Source organism: Ursus maritimus, assembly GCF_017311325.1.
Source record: "Ursus maritimus isolate PB19 chromosome X unlocalized genomic scaffold, ASM1731132v1 scaffold_X1, whole genome shotgun sequence".
In the NCBI taxonomy this organism is placed as follows: domain Eukaryota; kingdom Metazoa; phylum Chordata; class Mammalia; order Carnivora; family Ursidae; genus Ursus; species Ursus maritimus.
In genome coordinates, this window is record NW_024423319.1 from 87,067,696 (window position 1) to 87,090,375 (window position 22,680).

At 43.5% G+C, this 22,680-nt stretch overlaps 1 protein-coding gene across 2 annotated transcripts in view; it reads left to right on the forward strand.

The window, feature by feature from the left end:
* MAOB (monoamine oxidase B) overlaps positions 1–22,680 on the forward strand; it is a 139,421-nt gene that overhangs the window by 110,993 nt on the left and 5,748 nt on the right. For both annotated transcript variants that reach the window (XM_040632750.1, XM_008708714.2), the window contains exon 12: positions 19,132–19,229. In XM_040632750.1, coding sequence (XP_040488684.1) covers positions 19,132–19,229 — 98 coding nt within the window. The remainder of the gene's footprint in view (positions 1–19,131; positions 19,230–22,680) is intronic.

A 22,680-nucleotide genomic window follows, 5' to 3' on the forward strand; every position in this document is an offset into this window, starting at 1 on the left:
AGGACCCATGCATTGCCTCCTTTCCCACAGCCCATGACCCAAGGCCTACCTCTCGGGCTGCTCTCTCCCCCAGCTTCCCGGCCCCTCCATGTAGCCTCCAGTGTGTGGCAGTCTCGGTGCCTGCGAAATAAATCCTGCCACGGGCTGTCGTAGGACAAACAAGAGCAAAAAGTGGTCCAGTCTCAGAGAGGCGGAGAAAAGCCCTCCCACAAAGACCCAGAGTCGGGCGCTCTCCTCCCATCCTGAGCATCAAGGAGGACCTGGGCAATTCGAACAATGTTCACAGGGGCCTCCAGCTAGTGCATGAGCCTTGCCACAGACAAAATTAAAGCTGAAGTGCTCCTGCAAGGGCTTACAGGAAGAGGGGCTGATGTCAATGGAGCATTTTGCTTCACCTACATGAGATGAGAGTGGTTTGGGCCCAGTCCTTTTATGGCTCCCCAGCTCCAGGCAAGGTGACACCTGCCCCAGTTCCTCCTGGTTATTCCACCAATGAATCTGGCAAATCAGTTCCTCTCGCGGAGCTCTGGATTCCCCATCTCTTAGAGGACACAGTGCAATGCTTTTAACGACTTCTCCATCAATCTGTGAGCCTGACTGTGGCCATAACACTGCCACTCACTAGGGGCGCCTGGGTGACTCCTGTTGATTAAGCATCCGACTCTTGGTTTTGGCTCAGGTCATGATCTCAGGGTTGCAAGATCGAGCCGCGTTAGGCTTTCGACACTCAATCAGGGACTCTGCTTGTCTCCCTCTTCCTCTGCCCCTCCCCCTGCTTTCTCTGTCTCTCTCAAATCCAATCAATCTTGAAAACAAACAAAAAAAACCCTACCACTCACTGAGAGCTCGCCTCTACCCGTGTTAAGAGTTTTACCACATTAAAAACAGTTAACATTTATTGGGTGCCAAGCACTCTTGAGTGCATTAACTCTCACAGCACCCTATGAGAATTCGGTCACTCTCAACCCGTTTTGCAGATGAGACAATGGAGCTGGGGACTGTGACATTTGTGATGTAGTGCCAAGACCCCCTTCAGGAATGAAGGATTTCTTCCCAGCTGCTGGGAGTGCTGCCAGAAGATGCCTTCGGATGTCAGTCCTCTGGGGATTGCCTCTGCTGAAGAAACTGCGTCACCCCAAGGTCATGCCTCCTTCCAGAAGCAGGCATTCAATGACTAATCATCATGGGGTGATAAGGACGGCCTGACCCCCTCGCTCCAACTTGGAATTCAACTCTTAAGGGCCATCCTAGCTCCAGAGCTCCCTATGGGTTCAGCTGAGGCCTTCGTCAGAAGTACATCCCAGTCGACTTCTCCCTCTGCCCTCTTGCCTTCCTTCCTCTCACTTTCACAAGTACTGACACCAGGGCTGTCTCAGTACACATCCTCTGTTTCAGAGTCTGCTTCCTGGGGAATCGAATCAGCAACAGATGATCGTTCACTCCAGGTCACGCTAGTTGGGCTCTAGGTCACGGCTAGTAAGTGGCAAGAGCTATTATTTGAACCCAGGCCATTTGACTCCAGCATCCACAGTCTTTTTAAAAAGATTTATTTATTTGTTTGTTTGTTTATTTATTTATTTAGAACACGAGTCAGGGGAGGGCAGAGGAGAGATCCTCAAGCAGACTCCTGGGCGCAGAGCCCACGTGGGGCTCGATCCCGCGACCCATGAGATCATGACCTGAGCGAAGTAAGAGCTGGATGCTTAACTGACTGAGCCACAGGCACCCAGGCACCCACAGTCTTAACCACTTAGTTATACTTCTTCCCTCTACTGAATTATTTAATCTTTTTAAAAAGAGCTCCATGACATACCTACTATTATCATTATCCCATTTTACACATGAGGAAATGGGCTTGGAGAAAGTAATGCACTGACTTGCCGAGAGCCACACTGCTAGGAAACAGCAGAGTTAGGATTTGGACTAGGTCTACCAGATGTCAAGGTCTCTGTTTTTGTTTTTTTTTTGTTTTTTTAAGATTTTACTTGTTTGACAGAGAGGCAGCCAGCGAAGAGGGAACACAAGCAGAGTGGGAGAGAACGGAAGCTCCCAGCGGAGGAGCTGATGTGGGGCTCGATCCCACAACGCCGGGATCACGCCCTGGGCGAGGCAGGCGCAACGGCCGGAGCCACCCAGAAGCCCCAAGTCTCTGTTTTTTGTCCTCTGTGCTTTGCCTTGTGTATCATCATCACTAGTTAGCAAGAGCGACCATATGCTATACCAAAAAGGACAGAAGTGTAGTGCACTTGGCTTCTAAGAGGAACGGTTTGCTGTTACCACAGCAAAATAAAGGGCGCACTGTTACCCTACCATTATTCACCTATCTCAGGTTGCCATTATATCAAGTAGGGATGTGAATGTCCAGAGTGAACACCCAAGCTCTATCTTGGTCAACACTGTACACCACCAAGCCTTTTATCAGAAAACCCAATGGGCTTGCTTGAATTGATGGGTTTTCACCTCACTGAAAGCCCTCACTGAAGCCATTAAGAATAAAAAGGGGTAGAAAGTAGAAGAAGATATTACACAATATTAAATGCTGCCAATAACACATGGGATAATTTGGAATGATCCATAGCCATAAGGGCCTGGAGACCCTAAACGTATTCAGGAAGGATTCCCAGCAAGAGTAAGGTACATTCACTTTCTCCAAGTTCATTAAACAATGTTGCTTTTTACATCGGAGGAAGACGGGCCTGCTTTAATGTCAAGGTCTCTGTTTTTATCCTCTATGCCTTGCCTTGTGTATCATCATCGTTATACATGTTCACTTTTTTCTTTTTTAAGATTTTATTTATTTATTTAGAGCACATGAGCGGGAAGGGGAAGAAAGGGAGAGAAAGAATGTCAAGCAGACACCACACAAGCACAGAGCCTTATGTGGGCCTTGATCTCACGAACCTGAGATCAGGACCTGAGCCAAAATGAAGATTTGGCCCTTAACCCTGAGCCACCCAGGTGTCCAAAAGCATGTTCGCTTCTTTTTTTCAAATTGGAAACCTCTAGAAGGCCTGGCCAAATCCTAGAATTAAATATTAGATGGGAATAAAGGCTTAGAGAACTAGTCATGCAAACAATTGGAATGTAAAAATCTAAAAACTAAGAATTAATTTCAAACAGACAAAGATATTTTCACTACTTGTCATGTGCAAATATTCCTTGGGGGAGAAACATCCAACAGCTGGAGAAGAAGAATAATCCTGCCTCTTCTTTACGCAGGTGGTGAGCAGACACTATATATTCACGAAGGGTCTTTCCATGTGTATTTCTCATGGCTTGCTGGAGTAAATATTTCTTTATATCTTTTATTGCTTCATCACTACAATCCGTTTTCTGTCTACCCAGAAGTAAAATTCCGTAGAAATGGGTGTTTATTTCTTCATTAGCAGCTGTCAGTACTTTGTCCTTTGTACATCTTCATCTGGAAGCAGAGTGCTTTCTGTGTACTGCCAGGGCCGTGGAAGGGGAACACTCTTTGCAGGACCGCAAATGTCCTTGAACCCGACAGGTCAAGGGAAGCCCTGTGGCAGGCTGTCCTTGCTCAGTCGGGAGCTCTGTCACCAAGATACCCTGAGCCTCAGGTTTCCTACCTTCCAAATGGAAGCCTGAGAGATGTCCTTGGGAAGAAATACCACCAATGCCTGATACGGCGGGGTTTATGTTGCCTCTGTGGGGTGGCCAGGGCCAGGCCGTGTGGAGTGAATCCCTTTTGCTCCCCACCATTCTGTGGCCCGATAGGCCTTTTCTTGCCACACGCCAGGGGACTGAGCATGAAACTTGCCATTCCGTGATGGCCAGAAACATCATAGCAAAACCCAAAACCAAAAATCATGCTCCGATGGGCCTTTCTTTGTTGAAAGGGTAGTTTTGTCTTCCTGAATGTGTTCTATGCGGCAAGTTTCCTATTATTCACCTTTCTGATTCTCCAATCAATCCCGATAGGACCCAGGGTCAACCATGCAGAACTTTCCCCAGACCTCCCAAACTTGAAGGATTCGATGTTTGCACATAATGTTCCATCGGCCGAAGATTGCCTTCTCCAATATCTTTCTCTGCCTTCCTACGTTCCTCAGCTGGTATGTGGCATTAGGAAGCCTTCTTCGATTTCTCTTGGTAAGGCTAGCCCGTCTCTCCCTGTACAGGTCTCCACGCTATCTATACGCCTATTAGAGTACTTACCACAACACATTATAGTCTTCTCTCCCCCAGCCCTGATCCCCAACACTGTCAGCTCCTTCACAGCATAGAGAAATTTCTCGGTATGGATGTTTCCAGCACAGTGCTTGGCAAATGTTTAGCTTGCACTTAGCAGTCGTCCTGAATGAAGCAATTACTATGGATGTATTCTATACTCAGCATATCTAGGTAACTTAATGACCCAGTAGCTAATCAGGTGGGTGCTCTTTGGCCCCAGAATGTTCTGTCACACATTGACATTTGCTATCTGCAGGAAGATGAGTGTGCACCAAAATCATTGTGTGTCTTCTCACAAGCAGGTTTCATCCTTCTTTGACTGATTTTCGTGGACAGGTTGTTCATCTATTTACATTCACTCATATCTTCTTTTTATTGCATACTCCCAGCAAGGCTTTCCTCACTACCCTACATTTCCTATCTTGCTTATTTAGATTGAGCTCTTGGCATTAAATTATTGCTTGGCTTAGTATTACTATAATGGTCATAATAATTACTGCTAGATCATCAATCCATACCTTGCCGTCGTCAGCAAACACAATTATCTAAACACCAGTGAGTCCAACTTGGACACACAAGCCGTTAACACTAAGCCGTTTGAATCGTGAGCTTTGCGTGGTGTATCGGTAATGTGACTTGTATCTCAGAAAAGTGTTTAAAAAACTCTTGGGGCACCGGGTGGCTCGTTGGTTAAGCATCTGACGCTTGGATTTGGCTCAGGCCATGATCTCAGGGTCATGAGATCGAGCCCGTGTCAGGCTCTGAGCTCAGGCGATGGGGTCTGCTTGAGATTCTCCCTCTCCCTCTGCCCTTCCGCCCAATCATGCTCTCTAAATAAATAAATAAGATCAGTCTTTTAAAAGCCACCATGTTGTCAGGAACATACTGATTATTATTCCTTGTATGCCATCTTGGCCTTTTTCTTATACACCTGCCAAGGCAGAGTGAGGTCAGAGAGAAGTGACCTGTCCAGCGTGACAAGTTGGTTATTATAGAATCAAGGACTGTACCCAACTTGCCATTCCCAGTCTAATTCATACTGAAGAACCAATATATGTCTGAAATAGAACATATATCCTGATGTTTTCAGAGATATGTCCTTAGGGTCAGTGTCCTTTGTAATAAACTAAAAATTCTGACGAAGAGGATTCCTTTTATTAATGCTGTACCATGTTGGCACTTCTACAAGTTCCATTTTAAAAGATTTATTTATTTGAGAGAGTAGAGAGAAAGAGAGAGCGCGCATGTGCTCGCACACATGAGAGTCTGGGGAGGGCAGAGAGAGAGAGAGAGAGAAAGTCTCAAGCTGACTCCACACTGAGCTTGGAGCCTAATGCAGGAACTCGATCCACCACCCAGAGATCATGACCTGAACCCAAACCCAAAGTCAGTGCTTAACTGACTAGACAAGTGCCCCAACAGTTCCATTTTTTTAAAAGATTTTATTTATTTATTTGACAGAGAGAGAGACAGCCAGCGAGAGAGAGAACACAAGCAGGGGGTGGGAGAGGAAAAGCAGGCTCCCAGCGCGGAGGAGCCTGATGTGGGGCTCGATCCCAGAACACCAGGATCACGCCCTGAGCCGAAAGCAAGGTGCTTGCGACTGTGCCACCCAGGTGCCCCCAACAGTTTCCATTTTAAGGAAATTTTACTGAACTCTAATCTCAGGATAATAATTCTTCTGACAATATAAGCAAACCCTCCGACTATCCAAATTCCTATTCTTATGTGGCCACCTCCGTTGGCTATATTGATTGGGATTGCTCTTTCAGAGGAATCCAGAGTGCAAAACACCACCATTGTGCAGAATTTTTAATGACTTTTCCCAGGATATTCACGAGATACAAAGGGGTGGGTCTTCCTTTCTTTCTTACTTCTTTCTTTCTTTCTTTCTTTCTTTCTTTCTTTCTTCTTTCTTTCTTTTTCTTTTCTTTCTTTTTCTTCCTTCCTTCCTTCCTTCCTTCCTTTCGCATTTACAAGATAAAAAGGGAGAAGGGTTCCATAAACCCATTTAGAGTTGGATTCCGGTTCAGAATTTCCATGAGCTTAGCACACTTTTACTCTACCTTCCATATTGAGTCATGATCCCAGGGAAGTAGGTGGTGTAGCAGCCTCCAGGAGTACTGTTCCTCGCACCAGTTCTTTCTTCGTAATGCACTGGCTGCAAGAGAAAAGACAAAAGTTCAGGGGAGACTCAAGCGAAGCTATCTAGTCTAGAATAAATCAAACACAGCCTGGTGGGCATGTTATTGAAGAACCAATATACGTCTGAAGGAGAGCTTTTATTATTGATCTGATGTTTTTAGATATATGTCTTGGGCAGGTAAATGTCCTTGGTAATAAACTTCAAAGACATTCTGACTGAAGAAAAGTTCTCTTGGTTCATTCATGGCGCTCAGGAAAGCGTTCACGAACTGCAGTTGTCTCATTCCATGTTTTTAATTGAACCTTTACCTTCTAAAAAGTTGTTAGTGCCTAATGGTTTCAAGACAAGTTTAAAAGGATTCACCGCTTACTGAAGTGGTTGGAGCGGAGAAACCAGCAGAAACATGTCTGCTCAAAGAAAAGGATGACCAGATTCGCGTCTCTGGTGGAAAGCGGAGCTTTGCTAAGGAAGCTAGATGGACGAATGGGCGTGTTCATGGGCTGTAAACACGTCTATCGATGAGAACTTGCATCAACTATTGGTCTGAAAAAAGCGTGTTTTTGCCACGAACAGATGAAAACTTGAGTTGAGATTTTGCAACACTCTGAGAGCTCTTTGGAGAAAATGGGAAAATAACTTTAACATAAGCTTTATCATGAAGCAACATAGCAAGTTTAAGAAAGAGGTCGAGCTTAAAGCAGATTCTGAAAAAATGTCTTGTCTAAAAATATGCGGTTACATTGGATAGTCGTATTACCGCTAGCATCCTACTTACAGGGCACAAGGCCCTGGTCTTGAGGAGATATCCGTGGAGTCGAGATTCGCTCGTGGTCTTGCCATCTCATTAGCTCTCTCTGCGCTGGAGGGCAACAGCCGCTTTAGGGGCACTTCTCTGGCTGTTTCAGCCCTCAGAAAGAAGGGGTGGACTCTATCTTTTCCCCTTGCCCTGCTCCCAGGGCTTGCTTCCTTCTGCACACAGTGAACACCAAAAGCAGAGGAAGCAATGGCTCCTCTTCGTGCCAGGCAAACAGGACAGGACCAGCTCATTTTGCTCGGCCGCAATGAATCATCCACATTCTTCTTGAAAAGAGACTTTCCCACATTAAACATGCTCAGCTGTTTGGAATTTGAGAGCCACTGCTTTCCCCTCCAACTAGGGTTCCCCAAACAATCATTTACAGGTTGTTGGAGGAGCTCGGTGACACGCTGCTTCAGCCTGAGAGCGAGTCTCGAGCGTCATTTCAAGAAAGCAGTATCTACCTGGGTGAAGTATCGAACAGCATTTAAAACAGAAAAACCAGTCATTTTTAGTAGGCGTGAAATGATTTTTTTTCTTTAGCGTGTGTGTATTAATGGTTTGCTACTTCTCGCTACCCTGGAGCCTAGAGGCCCGCGTTAAGTGGTTAAGCGTCTGCCTTCAATTCGGTCGTGATCCCAGGGTCCACGGGATCGAGCCCGCATGTCGAACTCCCCTGCTCAGCCCAGAGTCTGCTTCTCCCTCTCCCTCTGCTCCTCTCCCCTCACTTGTGCTCTGTTTCTCAAATAAATAAATACAATCTTTAAAAATAAATAAAATAAACTTGCTAAATGGTCTATGGAGGCACAGAAAAAATGAAGCAAAAACACATTCTTCATGATTCTTATGCTTCTCTCCAAACCAATCAATCACTCTCGTTCAAGGAACCCCAAAAATCAACAGTATGAATTTCACTTACATCATGTGCGGGGGTGGGGTGGGGTGGGGTGGTGGTGGTGGTGGTGGTGGTGGTAAAAAAAACTCTTGCTTTAAGAATGAACAGGCTTCTCAGGACACGACCGGCTGTGAGGGACCCTGTAAAGGTGGCGCTCTACCTTGCCTGCCGCACTGCTGCCAGGCTCCCTTGGGAAGAGGAGGGAGTTAGGGTGGCGGAGGAGTAAGACTTTCCCGTTTTTAAGCCGATCTGAGGTCGGTGGATAGGTACCAGACCAACCTAAACGGATCTCTACAAATGAACATCTCCCAGCGCTAGTATTGAGGAGTGCAGACGAGGAATATGAAGGCCGTGCACAGATATCGGAAGATAAACGGAAGGGGAGGGAGCCGCCGCGTTGAGCGCCGGGAAGCGGTAGCCACTTGCGGGGGGCGGGCGGGCGCTCGCGGTCGGCACCGCAAAACAGCAGACTGAGACCGTGGGCAGTGCGCGCGCCACCAGGCATCTCGCGGAACCCGGAATCCCGTTGTGCTCACTGGATCCAGACTGAGACCCGGGAGCTTCGGGGCCTTGAAGGGCGGCTGGCGGCATTAAAGAAACTCAAAGGACAGAGACGGGCCGGCCCACAGAGTGATGAGGAGCTGGGGCGCTGGGTGTAGAGGCGCACATCCCGGGGCCGCTGCAGGTTAGAACAGCACCAACAGAAACAGAGTTAAAGTGGCCAGAACATTAGTAGAGAGCAGACATAATCCCTCTGTTCTGTGACAGAGGCTGAAGTCGGCCGCTGCTGCTCTGACTCTCAGAAGAGGCACAGCAAGCCGCCAGGAAAGCCGCCAGAGAACAAAAGCCTGGAAATGCCGGCTCAGGGAGTGCCCATCCCCATCCCCTCGCAGGGGACACGGAGACTCTACCCAAACATGGCTGCCTGGTATCGGTGCGGCAGGCCTCCCCCAGAACACAGAAGGCAGGCTGAAAAATCAAAAGCCACAACCCGGCGCGGTGGCGCAGTCATTGAAACGCCTGCCTTCGGCAGGGTGGCTGATCCCGGCGTTCCGGAGAGGAGTCCTCGTGGGGCTCCTCCGCTGGGAGCCTGCTTCTTCCTCTCCCATCTGCTTCTGTTCTCTCTCGCTGGTTGGCTGCCACATAAATAAATAAATAAAATCTTTAAGAAAGCCCACATCCCTAAGATCCCTATATAAAACAAGGAGGCACGTACAGGACCCAGTCAATAATTTGAACTCACAAACCCCGCAACCTCTCTTCATCAGAATGACAGAAGAGGCCCAGCAAAGAAAGACAGTGAGACTGTGGCCTCTGCCACAGAAATAATGGATATGGATGTAGCAAATTATCAGAAATGGAATTCAAATAACGATGGTCAAAATGATGAGTAAATTGAAAAACTAATGCTTGAAAAAGGTTACTGAGAATAGAATCTAAGGACAGAAATGAGAGCGAATCTGACAGAAATTAAAAATTCTATGAGCCAAATGCAGGCAAAACTAGAGCTCTGACGGCCAGGGGTGGCAGAAGCAGAGAGCAGGTTAGTGAATTGGAGGATGGGTTAATAGAGGAAAAAAATGAAAATAGAAGATGGTCTTAAAAAAATCCACGCCCACGGAGAAATGTAGGTTACGGGGAGATTACTGACTCCAATGAAGCGATCAATGTTAGAATCATCACGGCATCCGAGGAGGTGGAGAAAAACAGGAGTCTAGAAGAGATGTTTGAACAAATTGTAGCTGAAAACTTCCTAATCTAGCAAAGGAAACAAACATTCGTGTCAAGAGGCAGAGGACCCCTCCCAAGCTCAACCATGACAAACCTCGCCCGTCCGTCATAGTGCAATTCGCAAATATTAGATGCAAGGATACAGTATTGAGAAGCGGTCAGGGCAAAGAAATTTCTCACGTACCAAGGCAAAAGCACATCAAATTAAAGTCAGACCTGTCTACACAGACCTGGAATGAGAGAAAGGGTTGGGGGAGCATATTTAAAGCTCTTTTCAGAAAAACACAGCCAAGGATCCTTTATCCAACAAGGCTGTCATTCAGAATGGAGAAATAAAGACACATTTCAAGAATCGCCAGTCACTAACCAATTTCGTAACCACGAAGCCAGCCTACAAGGAGATACGGGGTTCTATAAAAGTAAAGGCCCCAAGAGTGATGATACAGAACAGAAAGTCACAGCCAATACAAACAAAGTTTACTGGCAACATGGCAACATTAAAAATCATATCTCTCAGTAATCAGTCTTAATGTAAATGGTTTGAACCATCCCATAAAGCACCACAGGGTTGCAGATTGGATAAAAAGAAATGACCCATCCATTTGCTGTCTACAAGAGACTCATTTCAAACCCAAAGATGCATTCAGACTGAGTAAAGAGAGGATGGAGTACCATCTTTCAACGCAAATGGACCTCAAAAAGCTGGGGTAGCAATTCTCATATCAGATAAATTGGATTTTAAACTACAGACTATAGTTAGAGATGCAGAAGGCACTATATTATTCTTAAGGAAGTATTCAACAAGTGGATATGACAATTATAAATATATATGCCCCCAACAGAACAACAAGATACACAAGCCAACTCTTAACCAGAATAAAGAGACATATAAATAAAAATACTAATAGTAGGGGACCTCAACACTCCACTATCAGAAATAGACAGAACACCCTGGCAAAACTAAGCAAAGAATCAAAAGGCTTTGAATGCCATACTCGACGAGTTGGACCTCATAGATATATAGAACACTACCCCAGAACCAAGAATACTCATTCTATTCTAATGCCCATGGAACATTCTCAAGAATAGACCATGTTCTGGAGACTAAAACAGGTCTCAACCAATACCAAAAAGATTGAAATTATCCCCTGCATATTCTCAGACCACAATGCTCTGAAATTGGAACTCAACCACAAGGAAAAATTTGGAAGAAACTCAAACACTTGGAGACTAAGAGCCATACTGCTCAGGAATGACTCGATAAACCAGAAATCAAAAATCCAAGATTAAACAATTTATGGAGACCAATAAAAATGAAAATACAACAGTCCAAAACCTATGGGATACTGCAAAAGCAGTCCTAAGGAAATACATACATCCAAGCCTCACTCCAAAGAATAGAAAAATCTAAAATGCAGTTTTATATTCTCCTCAAGCTGGAACAGCAGCAGAGGACAGGCCTAATCCACGTACGAGGAAGCAGTTGACCCAAAATTAGAGGCTGAAATCAATCAAGCAGAAACCCGAAGTACAGTAGAGCAGATCAACAGGACTAAGCTGGTTCTTTGAGAGAATCAATAAAATTGACTGACAGACCCCTGGCGAACTTATCCAAAAAGAAAGAGAAAGGACAGATTATTAAAATTATGAGCGAAAAAGGAGAGGTCCACTGACGAGCACCATTGAAATTGGAAGGTTAAATGAAATTTTTATCAACAGCTATATGCCAACCGGCTAAGCAATCTGGAAGAGATGGAATCCTTCCTGAAACCTATAAACTACCAAGATTGAAACCAGAAGAAATTGATTCCTTAAACAGGCCAATTAATTGCAGAAGAGAGAATTGAGTCAGTGATAAACAACCTTCAAATAACAAAACTCCAGGCCCAGGCGGTTTTCCTGGGAATTCTACCAAACATTCAAAGAAGAAATAATACCTATTCTCCTAAAGCTATTTCTAAAAATAAGCAGAAGGAAAGCTACCAAACTCATTTTATGAGGCCAATATTACCTTGATCCCCAAACAGGCAAAGACCCCATCAAAAGGAGAATTACAGACGATTTCCCTAATGAATATGGACGGCAAAATCCTCAACAAGATACTTGCTAATAGAATCCAGCAGTACATTAAAGTTATCCCATCACGATCCAAGTGGGATTCATACCTGGGATGCAAGCGTGGTTCAATATTAGCAAATCAATCAGTGTGATACATCCATATCAACAAAGAAAAAGACTCAGGAACCATATGATCCTCTCAATCGATGCGAGTAAAAGCATTTGACAAAATACAGCATCCTTTCCTGATTAAAACCTTTATTCAGAGTGTAGGAATAGAAGGTACATTTCTCAATCTCATAAAAGCCATCTATAGAAAAGCCTACCAAATATTATTCTCAATGGGGAAAAGCTGGAAGCCTTTCCCTTAAAAGATCAGGAACTTCGACAAGGATGCCACTCTCGCCACTATTATTCAACATAGTACCTGAAGTCACTTGCAAGCAGCAATCAGGCGACAAAAAGGGATCAAAGGTATTCAAATTGGCAAAGAAGAAGTCAAAATGTCTCTCTTTGCAGATGACATCGATACTCTATATGGAAAACCCAAAAAAGCCACTCCCAAACTATTAGAAGTTATAGAGCAATTCAGTAACGTGGCAGGATACAAAATAAATGCTCAATCAGTTGCATTTCTATACGAATAACGAGACCGAAGAAAAGAGAAATTAGGAATCCATCCATTTACAATAGCACCAAAAACCAAAAAAATCGTTACCTTGGAATTAACCCAACCAGAGCGTAAAGGACCTATTTCTAGAAACTATAATCACTCTTAAAGACATTGGGAAGACATAAAAAAGATGGGAAGAAAGATATTTCCATGCTCATGGATTGGAAGAATTAACATAGTTAAAATGTCCATGCTACCCAGAGCAATCTTACACTTTCAATGCTATCCGATCAAAATACCAAGGACATTTTTTCAAAGAACTGGAACAAAAGTCCTTAAATTTGTATGGAAACAAGAAAAGGCCTTGAATCTCAAGATGAACTGTTGAAAGGAAAACAAAGCTGGGGGCATCACAATGCCAGATTTTAGCGTACTACAAAGCTGGATCACAAAGACAGCATGGTACTGGCACAAAAACAGACACAATAGACCAATGGAACAGAATAGAACCCAGAAATGGACCCTCGGTCTTTTGGGCAACTAATATTTGATAAAGCAGGAAAAAAGCATCCGTTGGAAAAAAGACAGTCTCTTCAATAAATGGTGCTGGAAAATTGGACAGCTACATGCGAAGAGAATGAAACTTGACCACTATCTCACACCATACACAAAAATAAACTCCAAATGGATGAAAGACCTCGATGGAGACAGGAATCCATAAATTCTAGAGGAGAACATAGGCAACAACCTCTATGACATCGGCCAAAGCAACCTTTTCATGAGCACATCTCAAGGGGCAAGTAGAAACAAAAGATAAAATGAATTTATGGGACTTCATCAAGATTAAAAGTTTTGCACATCCACAAGAAACAGTCAGAAAAACTAAGAGGTGTTCCCACGGAATGGGAGAATATATTTGCAAATGACACTACAGATAAAGGACTGGTATCCAGATCTACAAAGAACTTCTCAAAACTCATGACGAGAAACAAATAAACTAAATCAAAAAAATGGGCAGAAGAATATGAACAGACACTTTTCCAATGAAGACAACATACAAATGGCTAACAGACACATAGAAAAAATGTTCAAAATCATTAGCCATCAAGGAAATTCAAATCAAAACCACACTGAGATACCACCTTCGCCAGTTAGAATGGCAAAAATAGACAAGGCAAGAAACAATAATTGTTGGAGAGATGGAGAAAGGGATCCCTCCTGTTGTTGGGTGGGAAATGCAAGTTGGTACGCCACTCTGGGAAAACTGTGTGGAGGCCTTAAAAAGTTAAAAAGTGAGCTACCCTATGATCCAAAGCCATAGTTAGCACTACTGGGTATTTACCCCAAAGATACAGAGCGTAGTGAAGAGAGGTGGCCATATGCACCCCAATGTTCATAGCAGCAATGTCCAAAATAGCTAAAATTGTGGAAGGAGCCGAGAATGCCCTTCAACAGGCGACTGATTAAGAAGTTGTGGTCCATATATACAATGGAATATTACTCAGCTATCAGAAAGAACGAGTTCTCAACATTTGCTTTACAACATGGACAGCACTGGAGGAGATAATGCTAAGTAAATCAATCAAGCAGAGAAAGACAACTATCATATGATTTCTCCTCATCTAAGTGAATTCATAAGAACTAGGATGATCGGTAAGGAAAAAGGGATAAAGCAAAGGGGGTAATCAGAGGGGAATGGAAACATGAGAGATCTATGGACTATGAGAAACAAACTGAGGACTTCAGAGGGGAGGGGGTGGAAGCCCTCAGTTTGTTTCTCATAGTCCATAGTCTCTCATGCTTCATTCCCCCTTCTGTTTACCCCCCCTTCCGTCTTCCCTTTCTTCTCCTACCGATCTTCCTACTTCTTATGTTCCATAAATGAGTGAAACCATATGATAATTGTCTTTCTCTGCTTGACTTATTTCGGCCTTTTTTTTTTTTTTAGATGGCCTTTATTATGTTGAGGTATGCTCCCGCAAAACCTATTTTTTGAGGGTTTTTATCAATGGGTGTCATACTTTGTCAAATGCTTTTTCTGCATTTATTGAAATGATCATATGGTTCTTGTCCTTTCTCTTATTGATGTGATTTATCACATTGATTTGCAGAATATTGGAACATCCTTGCCACCCAGGAATAAATCTCACTTGATCATGGTGAATAATTTCTGAATTTGGTTTGCTAATATTTTACAGAGAATTTTTGCATCTGTGTTCATCAGAGATATTAGCCTGTAGTTCTCCTTTTTAGTGGTATCTTTCTCTGGTTTTGGTATCATGGTAATGCTGGCCTTACAGAACAAATTTGGAAGTTTTCCTTCCTTTTTTATTTTTTGGAGTAGTTTAAGAAAATTAGGTATTAACTTTTCTTTAAATGTTTAGTAGAGTTTGCCTGTGAAGTTATCTTGTCCTGGACTTTCGGGAGTGTTTTGATTACTGACTCAATGTCTTTGCTGGTTATTGGTCTCTTCAAATTTACGATTTTCTCCTGTTTCAGTTGTGGTAGTTTATGTGTTTCTAGGAATTTATCCATTTCTTCTAGGTTGTCCAATTTGTTGGCATATTGTTTTTCATAATATTCTCTTAGGATTGTTGTATTTCTCTGGTGTTGGTTCTTATTCTCCTCTCTCATTTGTGATTTATTTGGGTCTTTTCTCTTTTTTGATAAGTCTGGCTAGAGATTTATCAATTTTATTGATTTTTTTTCCCTCAAAGAATCAGCTCCTGGTTTCATTGATCTGTTCTATTGTTTTGTTTTATTTTGTTTTTAGTTTCTATATCATTTATTTCTGCTCTTATTTATTATTTTCTTCCTTCTGCTGGCTTTAGACTTCATTCCCTATTCTTTTTCTAGCTCCTTTAGGTGCAAGGTTATGTTGTTTATTCGAGACTTTTCTTGCTTCTTGAGGTAGGCCTGCATTGCTATAAACTTCTCTCTTAGAACAACTTTTCTGCATCCCAGAGGTTTTGGACTGTTGGGTTTTCATTTTCATTTGTTTCCATATACTTTTTCATTTCTTCTTTGACTTCCTGGTTCACCCATTCATTGTTTAGTAGCATATTATTAACCTTCCTGTATTTGTGTTCTTTCCAGATATTTTTCTTGTGGTTGACTTCTAGTTTCATTGTGTTGTGATCAGAAAATATACACCGTATGGTTTCAATCTTCTTAAATTTGTTGAGGTTTGCTTTGTGTGCTAATATGTGGTCTATTCTGGAGAATGTTCCTGTGCACTTGAAGGGAATGTGTATTCTGCTGTTTTAGGATGGAATGTTCTGAATATATCTGTTAAATCCATCTGATCCAATGTGTCATTAAAAGCCATCATTTCCTTGTTGATTTTCTGTTTAGATGATCTGTCCATTGATGTAAGTGTGGTGTTAAAGTCCCCTACTATTGTATTATTATCAATTAATTCCTATATGTTTGTTATTAACTGTTAAATGTACTTGGGTGCTCCTATTATTTCTTTTGTTTTTTACATTCTACATGTAAGTGAAATTATATGGTATTTGTCATCTCAGTGCAATGCTCTCTGTGTCCATCCATGTTGTTACAAACGGCAATATCTCATTCTTTTCTATGGCTGAGTTAATATCCCAATGCATTCACACACTCACACACACACACACACACACACACACACACACACACACCACCTCTTCTTCATCCATTCTTCTATTGATGGACACTTGAGTTGCTTCTAAAATGTGGCTATTGTAAATAATTCAATAAACATAAGGGTGCATACATTTTTCAAATGAATGTTTTCCTTTTCTTTGGGTAAATACCCAGTAGCAGAATTACTGGAGCATATAGTATTTCTATTAAGGAGTGTTTTTAATAGTCCTGACATATTGTGCATACATAATAAACACTGTCATTCCCAAACACCTATTAAACACTGGTCCCTGATGTCCTAGTTCTCAGCCCAGGCCTATTTTGGTTTTGCCATGATTGCCTCTACCCTTTGTAGGATTCAGATCAGCTGATGGTACAGCCAGACAGGGTGTCTGTGAAGGAGGGCAGCCAGTGAATTAGAACCACTAAAACCAAACACAGAAGTGAAAGTGAAGACCAGTCTATCTTCTTGAGTCTTTCCACTGTCCTTGGCCCTCTCCCTTCAGGTAGATGTGTCTACCCTTTAGAGTCTCCTGCTTTATCCCACTTTAATATCTCAAATTGAAAGATGATACTGAATAAGACCCTGAAAGACAAAGACTCCAGGACTCCTCTTCATGGACCAGTCCTCTGCCTACTGACTCATCGCCTATCCAGAACATGGTTCTTTCATAAATACGTATGCACTGCCTGAGCACTTACTGTGTACCAGGCATGGTGATAGAAGTTTTATATGTATTATCTTACTTTATACCACAACAGCCCTATGAGGAAGATGTCGTATTTATTTTACAGATTAGAAAACTGAGAATGAATTTGGTTAAGTAATTCCACAAGTTTACACAATTAGCAAGTGGCAAAACTGGAACCTACCCTCAGGCCAAAGCCAGACTATGTTACATCTGTTGTGCTGTGCTCTCTTCCCAATCGTTACTTTTGTTTTCATTTGTCAAATATTTAAAGGGTATCCACAGTGTATCCTGCACTTTCACAAAGATCAACAAGGCAGAGAGATATGCTGTCTGGTTGCTCACAGTCTAGTGCCGCAAATGTGGTGGTCACGATGTGCATACAGTGTTTGGGGATCCCAAGGCGATAGCTGTAACCTACTTGGAGAGGCTGGAGAAAAATCAGAGAGGAAGTAACACTGACTTCTGAAGAGGAAACCTGGAGGCTTGGGGTGGGATCAGAGAGAGGATTTTCACTAGGCACTCTTTTATACCTTTTGAAATTAGGATACTAGTGGGACGTTAGCAGGCTTGTGGAATTTGTGGTTGACAGGTTCGTAGTGGAGAAATGTAGATCACAGGTACTCCTGGCTGGCCATGACCACCACCACCACCACCCCACCCCACCCCACCCCCGCACATGATGTAAGTGAAATTCATACTGTTGATTTTTGGGGTTCCTTGAACGAGAGTGATTGATTGGTTTGGAGAGAAGCATAATAATCATGAAGAATGTGTTTTGCTTCATTTTTCTGTGCCTCCATAGACCATTTAGCAAGTTTATTTTATTTATTTTTCTTAAAGATTGTATTTATTTATTTGAGAAACAGAGCACAAGTGAGGGGAGGAGCAGAGGGAGAGGGAGAAGCAGACTCCCCGCTGAGCAGGGAGCCCGATGCGGGGCTCGATCCCAGGACCCTGGGATCACGACCCGAATTGAAGGCAGACGCTTAACCACTTAACGTGGCCTCTAGGCTCCAGGGTAGTGCGAGAGAAGTAGCAAAACCATTAATACACACACGCTAAAGAAAAAAAAATCATTTCACGTCTACTAAAAATGACTGGTTTTTCTGTTTTAAAATGCTGTTCCGGATACTTCACCCAGGTAGATACTCAAGCTTTCTTGAAATGACGTTCGGAGACTCGCTCAGGCTGAAGCAGCGTGTCACCGAGCTCCCTCCAACAACCTGTAAAATGATTGTTTGGGGAACCCCAGTTGGAGGGGAAAGCAGTGGCTCTCAAATTCCAAAAACAGCTGAGCATGTTTAATGTGGGAAAGTCTCTTTTTTCGAAGAAGAATGTGGATGATTCATTGCGGCCGATAAAAATGAGCTGGTCCTGTCCTTGTTTGCTCTTGGCACGAAGAGGAGCGCTTGCTTTCCTCTTGCTTTGGTGTTCACTGTGTGGAAGGAAGCAAGCCCTGGGAGCAGGGCAAGGGGAAAAGATAGAGTCCACCCTCTCTTCTGAGTGGCTGGAAACAGCCAGAGAAGAGTGCCCCCANAGCGGTTGTTGCCCTCCGATGCAGAGAGCGCACGAGATGTGGCAAGACCACGAGCGACCCGGACCCACGGACATCCCCGCAACCAGGGCCTTGTGCCCTGTAAGTAGGATGCGTTGCACACGACTATCCAATGTAACCGCATATTTTTTAGACAAGACATTTTTTCAGAATCTATTTTTAAGCTGACCTCTTTCTCTTAAACTTGCTATGTTGCTTCATGATAAAGCTTATGTTAGTTATTTTAATAAAGAGCTCGAGTGTTGCAAAATCTCAACTCAAGTTTCATCTGTTCGTGGCAAAAACACGTTTTTCAGACCAATAGTTGATGCAAGTGCCCCTCATCGATAGACGTGCCTACAGCCCATGAACACGTCCATTCGTCCATCTAGCTTCCCTTAGCAAAGCTCGCTTCCACCAGAGACGTGAATCTGGTCATCCTTTTTCTTTGACAGACATGTTTTTCTGCTGGTTTCTCCGCTCCAACCACTTCAGTAAGCGTAAATCCTTTTTTAAACTTGTCTTGAAACCATTAGGCACTAACAACTTTTTAGAAGGTAAGACCAATTAAAACATGGAATGAGACAACTGCAGTTCGTGAACGTTTCCTGAGCCATGAATGAACCAAGTGAGAGAACTTTCTTCAGTCAGAATGTCTTTGAAGTTTATTACCAAGGACATTTACCTGCCCGAAGACATATATCTAAAAACATCAGACTAATAATAAAGCTCTCCTTCAGACGTATATTGGTTCTTCAATAACATGCCCACCAGGCTGTGTTTGATTTATTCTAGACTAGATAGCTTCGCTTGAGTCTCCCCTGAACTTTTGTCTTTCTCTCTTGCAGCCAGTGCATTACGAAGAGAAGAACTGGTGCGAGGAACAGTACTCCGGAGGCTGCTACACCACCTACTTCCCCCCTGGGATCATGACTCAATATGGAAGGTAGAGTAAAAGTGTGCTAAGCTCTCATGGAAATTCCCTGAACCGGAATCCGAACTCTAAATGGGTTTATGGAACCCTTCTCCCTTTTTATCTTGTAAATGCGAAAGGAAGGAAGGAAGGAAGGAAGGAAGAAAAAGAAAGAAAAAGAAAAAGAAAGAAAGAAGAAAGAAAGAAAGAAAGAAAGAAAGAAAGAAAGAAAGAAAGAAAGGAAGACCCAATTTCCTTTGTATCTCGTGAATATCCTGGGAAAAGTCATTAAAATTCTGCACAATGGTGGTGCCTTGCACTCTGGATTCCTCTGAAAGAGCAATCCCAATCAATATAGCCAACGGAGGTGGCCACATAAGAATAGGAATTTGGATAGTCGGAGGGTTTGCTTATATTGTCAGAAGAATTATTATCCTGAGATTAGAGTTCAGTAAAATTTCCTTAAAATGGAACTGTTGGGGGCACCTGGGTGGCACAGTCGTTAAGCATCTGCTTTCGGCTCAGGGCGTGATCCTGGTGTTCTGGGATCGAGCCCCACATCAGGCTCCTCCGCTGGGAGCCTGCTTCTTCCTCTCCCACTCCCCCTGCTTGTGTTCCCTCTCTCGCTGGCTGTCTCTCTCTCTGTCAAATAAATAAATAAAATCTTTTAAAAAAAAATGGAACTGTTGGGGCACTTGGGTGGCTCAGTCAGTTAAGCACTGGACTTTGGGTTTGGGTTCAGGTCATGATCTCTTGGGTGGTGGGATCGAGCCCTGCATTGGGCTCCAAGCTCAGTGTGGAGTCAGCTTGAGATTCTCTCTCTCTCTCTGCCCCTCCCCAGACTCATGTGTGCGAGCACACATGCGCGCTCTCTCTCTTTCTCTCACTCTCTCTCAAATAAATAAATCTTTTTTAAAAATGGAACTGTAGAAGTGCCAACATGGGTACAGCATTAATAAAAGGAATCCTCATGTCAGAATTTCTTAGAAGTTTATTACAAAGGACACTGACCCTAAGGACATATCTCTGAAAACATCAGGATAATAAGGCTCTATTTCAGACATATATTGGTTCTTCAGTATGAATTAGACTGGGAATGCAGCAAGTTGGGTACAGTCCTGATTCTATAATAACCAACTTTGTCACGCTGGACAGGTCACTTCTCTCTGGACCTCACTTGCCTTGGCAGGTGTATAAGAAAGCACAAGATGGCATACAAGGAATAATAATCAGTATGTTCCTGACAACATGAGGGTTTTTTAAAAGACTGATCTTATTTATTTATTTAGAGAGCATGATTGGGCGGAAGGGCAGAGGGAGAGGGAGAATCTCAAGCAGACCCCACGCTGAGCTCAGAGCCTGACACGGGGCTCGATCTCATGACCCTGAGATCATGGCCTGAGCCAAATCCAAGCGTCAGATGCTTAACCAACGAGCCACCCGGGTGCCCCAAGAGTTTTTTTAAACACTTTTTCTGAGATACAAGTCACATACCATACAATTCACGCAAAGCTCACGATTCAACGGCTTTTAGTGTTAACGGCGTTGTGTGTCCAAGTTGGACTCACTGGTGTTTAGATAATTGTGTTTGCTGACGACGGCAAGGTATGGATTGATGATCTAGCAGTAATTATTATGACCATTATAGTAATACTAAGCCAAGCAATAATTTAATGCCAAGAGCTCAATCTAAACAAGATAGGAAATGTAGGGTAGTGAGGAAAAGCCTGCTGGGAGTATGCAATAAAAAGAAGATATGAGTGAATGTAAATAGATGATCAACCTGTCCACGAAAATCAGTCAAAGAAGGATGAAAACCTGCTTGTGAGAAGACACACAATGATTTTGGTGCACACTTTATCTTCCTGCAGATAGCAAAATGTCACGTACGAGAACATTCTGGGGCCAAAGAGCACCACCTGATTAGCTACTGGGTCATTAAGTTAATTTGGGGATATGCTGAGTATAGAATACATCCATAGTAATTGCTTCATTCAGGACGTACTGGCTAAGTGCCAACCATTTGCCAAGCACTGTGCTGGAAACATCCATACCGAGAAAATTCCTCTATGCTGTGAAGGAGCTGACAGTGTTGGGGACTGGGGTGGGGCTGGGGGGGGAGAGAAGACTATAATGTGTTGTGGTAAGTACTCTAATAGGCGTATAGATAGCGTGGAGACCTGTACAGGGAGAGACGGGCTAGCCTTACCAAGAGAAATCGAAGAAGGCTTCCTAATACACATACCAGCTGAGGAACGTAGAAGGCAGAGAAAGATATTGGAGAAGGCACCCCGGGCCGATGGAACATTATGTGCAAACATCGGGAATCCTTCAAGTTTGGGGGAGGTCTGGGGGAAAGTTCTGCATGGCTGGACTCTGGGTCCTATCGGGGATTGATTGGAGAATCAGAAAGGTGAATAGGAAACTTTGCCGCATAGAACACATTCAGGAAGACAAAACTTACCCTTTCAACAAAGAAAGGCCCATCGGAGCATGATTTTTGGTTTTGGGTTTTGCGGCGTGATTAGATTTCTGGCCACGGAATGGCAAGTTTCATGCTCAGTCCCCTAAGGTGTGGCAAGAAAAGGTCTATCGGGCCACAGAATGGTGGGGAGCAAAAAGGGGATTCACCCACACGGGCCTGGCCCTGGCCACCCCACAGAGGCAACATAAACCCCGTCGTATCAGGCATTGGTGGTATTTCTTCCCAAGGACATCTCTCAGGCTTCCATTTGGAAGGTAGGAACTGAGGCTCAGGGTATCTTGGTGACAGAGCTCCCGGACTGAGCAAGGACAGCCTGCCACAGGGCTTCCCTTGACCTGTCGGGTTCATGACATTTGCGGTCCTGCAAAGAGTGTTCCCTTCACGGCCCTGGCAGTACACAGAAAGCACTCTGTTTCCAGATGAAGACAAAGGACAGTACTGACAGCGCGTTAATGAAGAAATAAACACCCATTTCTTACGGAATTTTACTTCTGGGTAGACAGAAAAACGGATTGTAGTGATGAAGCAATAAAAGATATAAAGAAATATTTTACTCCAGCAAGCCATGAGAAATACACATGGAAAGACCCCTTTCTGTGAATATATAGTGTCTGCTCACTCACCTGCGAAAGAAGAGGCAGGGATTATTCTTCTCCAGCTGTTGGATGTTTCTCCCCCCAAGGGAATATTTGCACATGACAAGTAGAGGAAAAATATCTTTGTCTGTTTGAAATTAATTCTTAGTTTTTAGATTTTTACATTCCAATTGTTTGCATGACTAGTTCTCTAAGCCTTTATTCTCCCATCTAATATTTAATTCTAGGATTTGGCCAGGCCTTCTAGAGGTTTCCAATTTGAAAAAAGCGAACATGCTTGGACACCTGGGTGGCTCAGTGGGTTAAGGGCCAAATCTTCATTTTGGCTCAGGTCCTGATCTCAGGTTCGTGAGATCAAGGCCCACATAAGGCTCTGTGCTTGGTGTGGTGTCTGCTTGACATT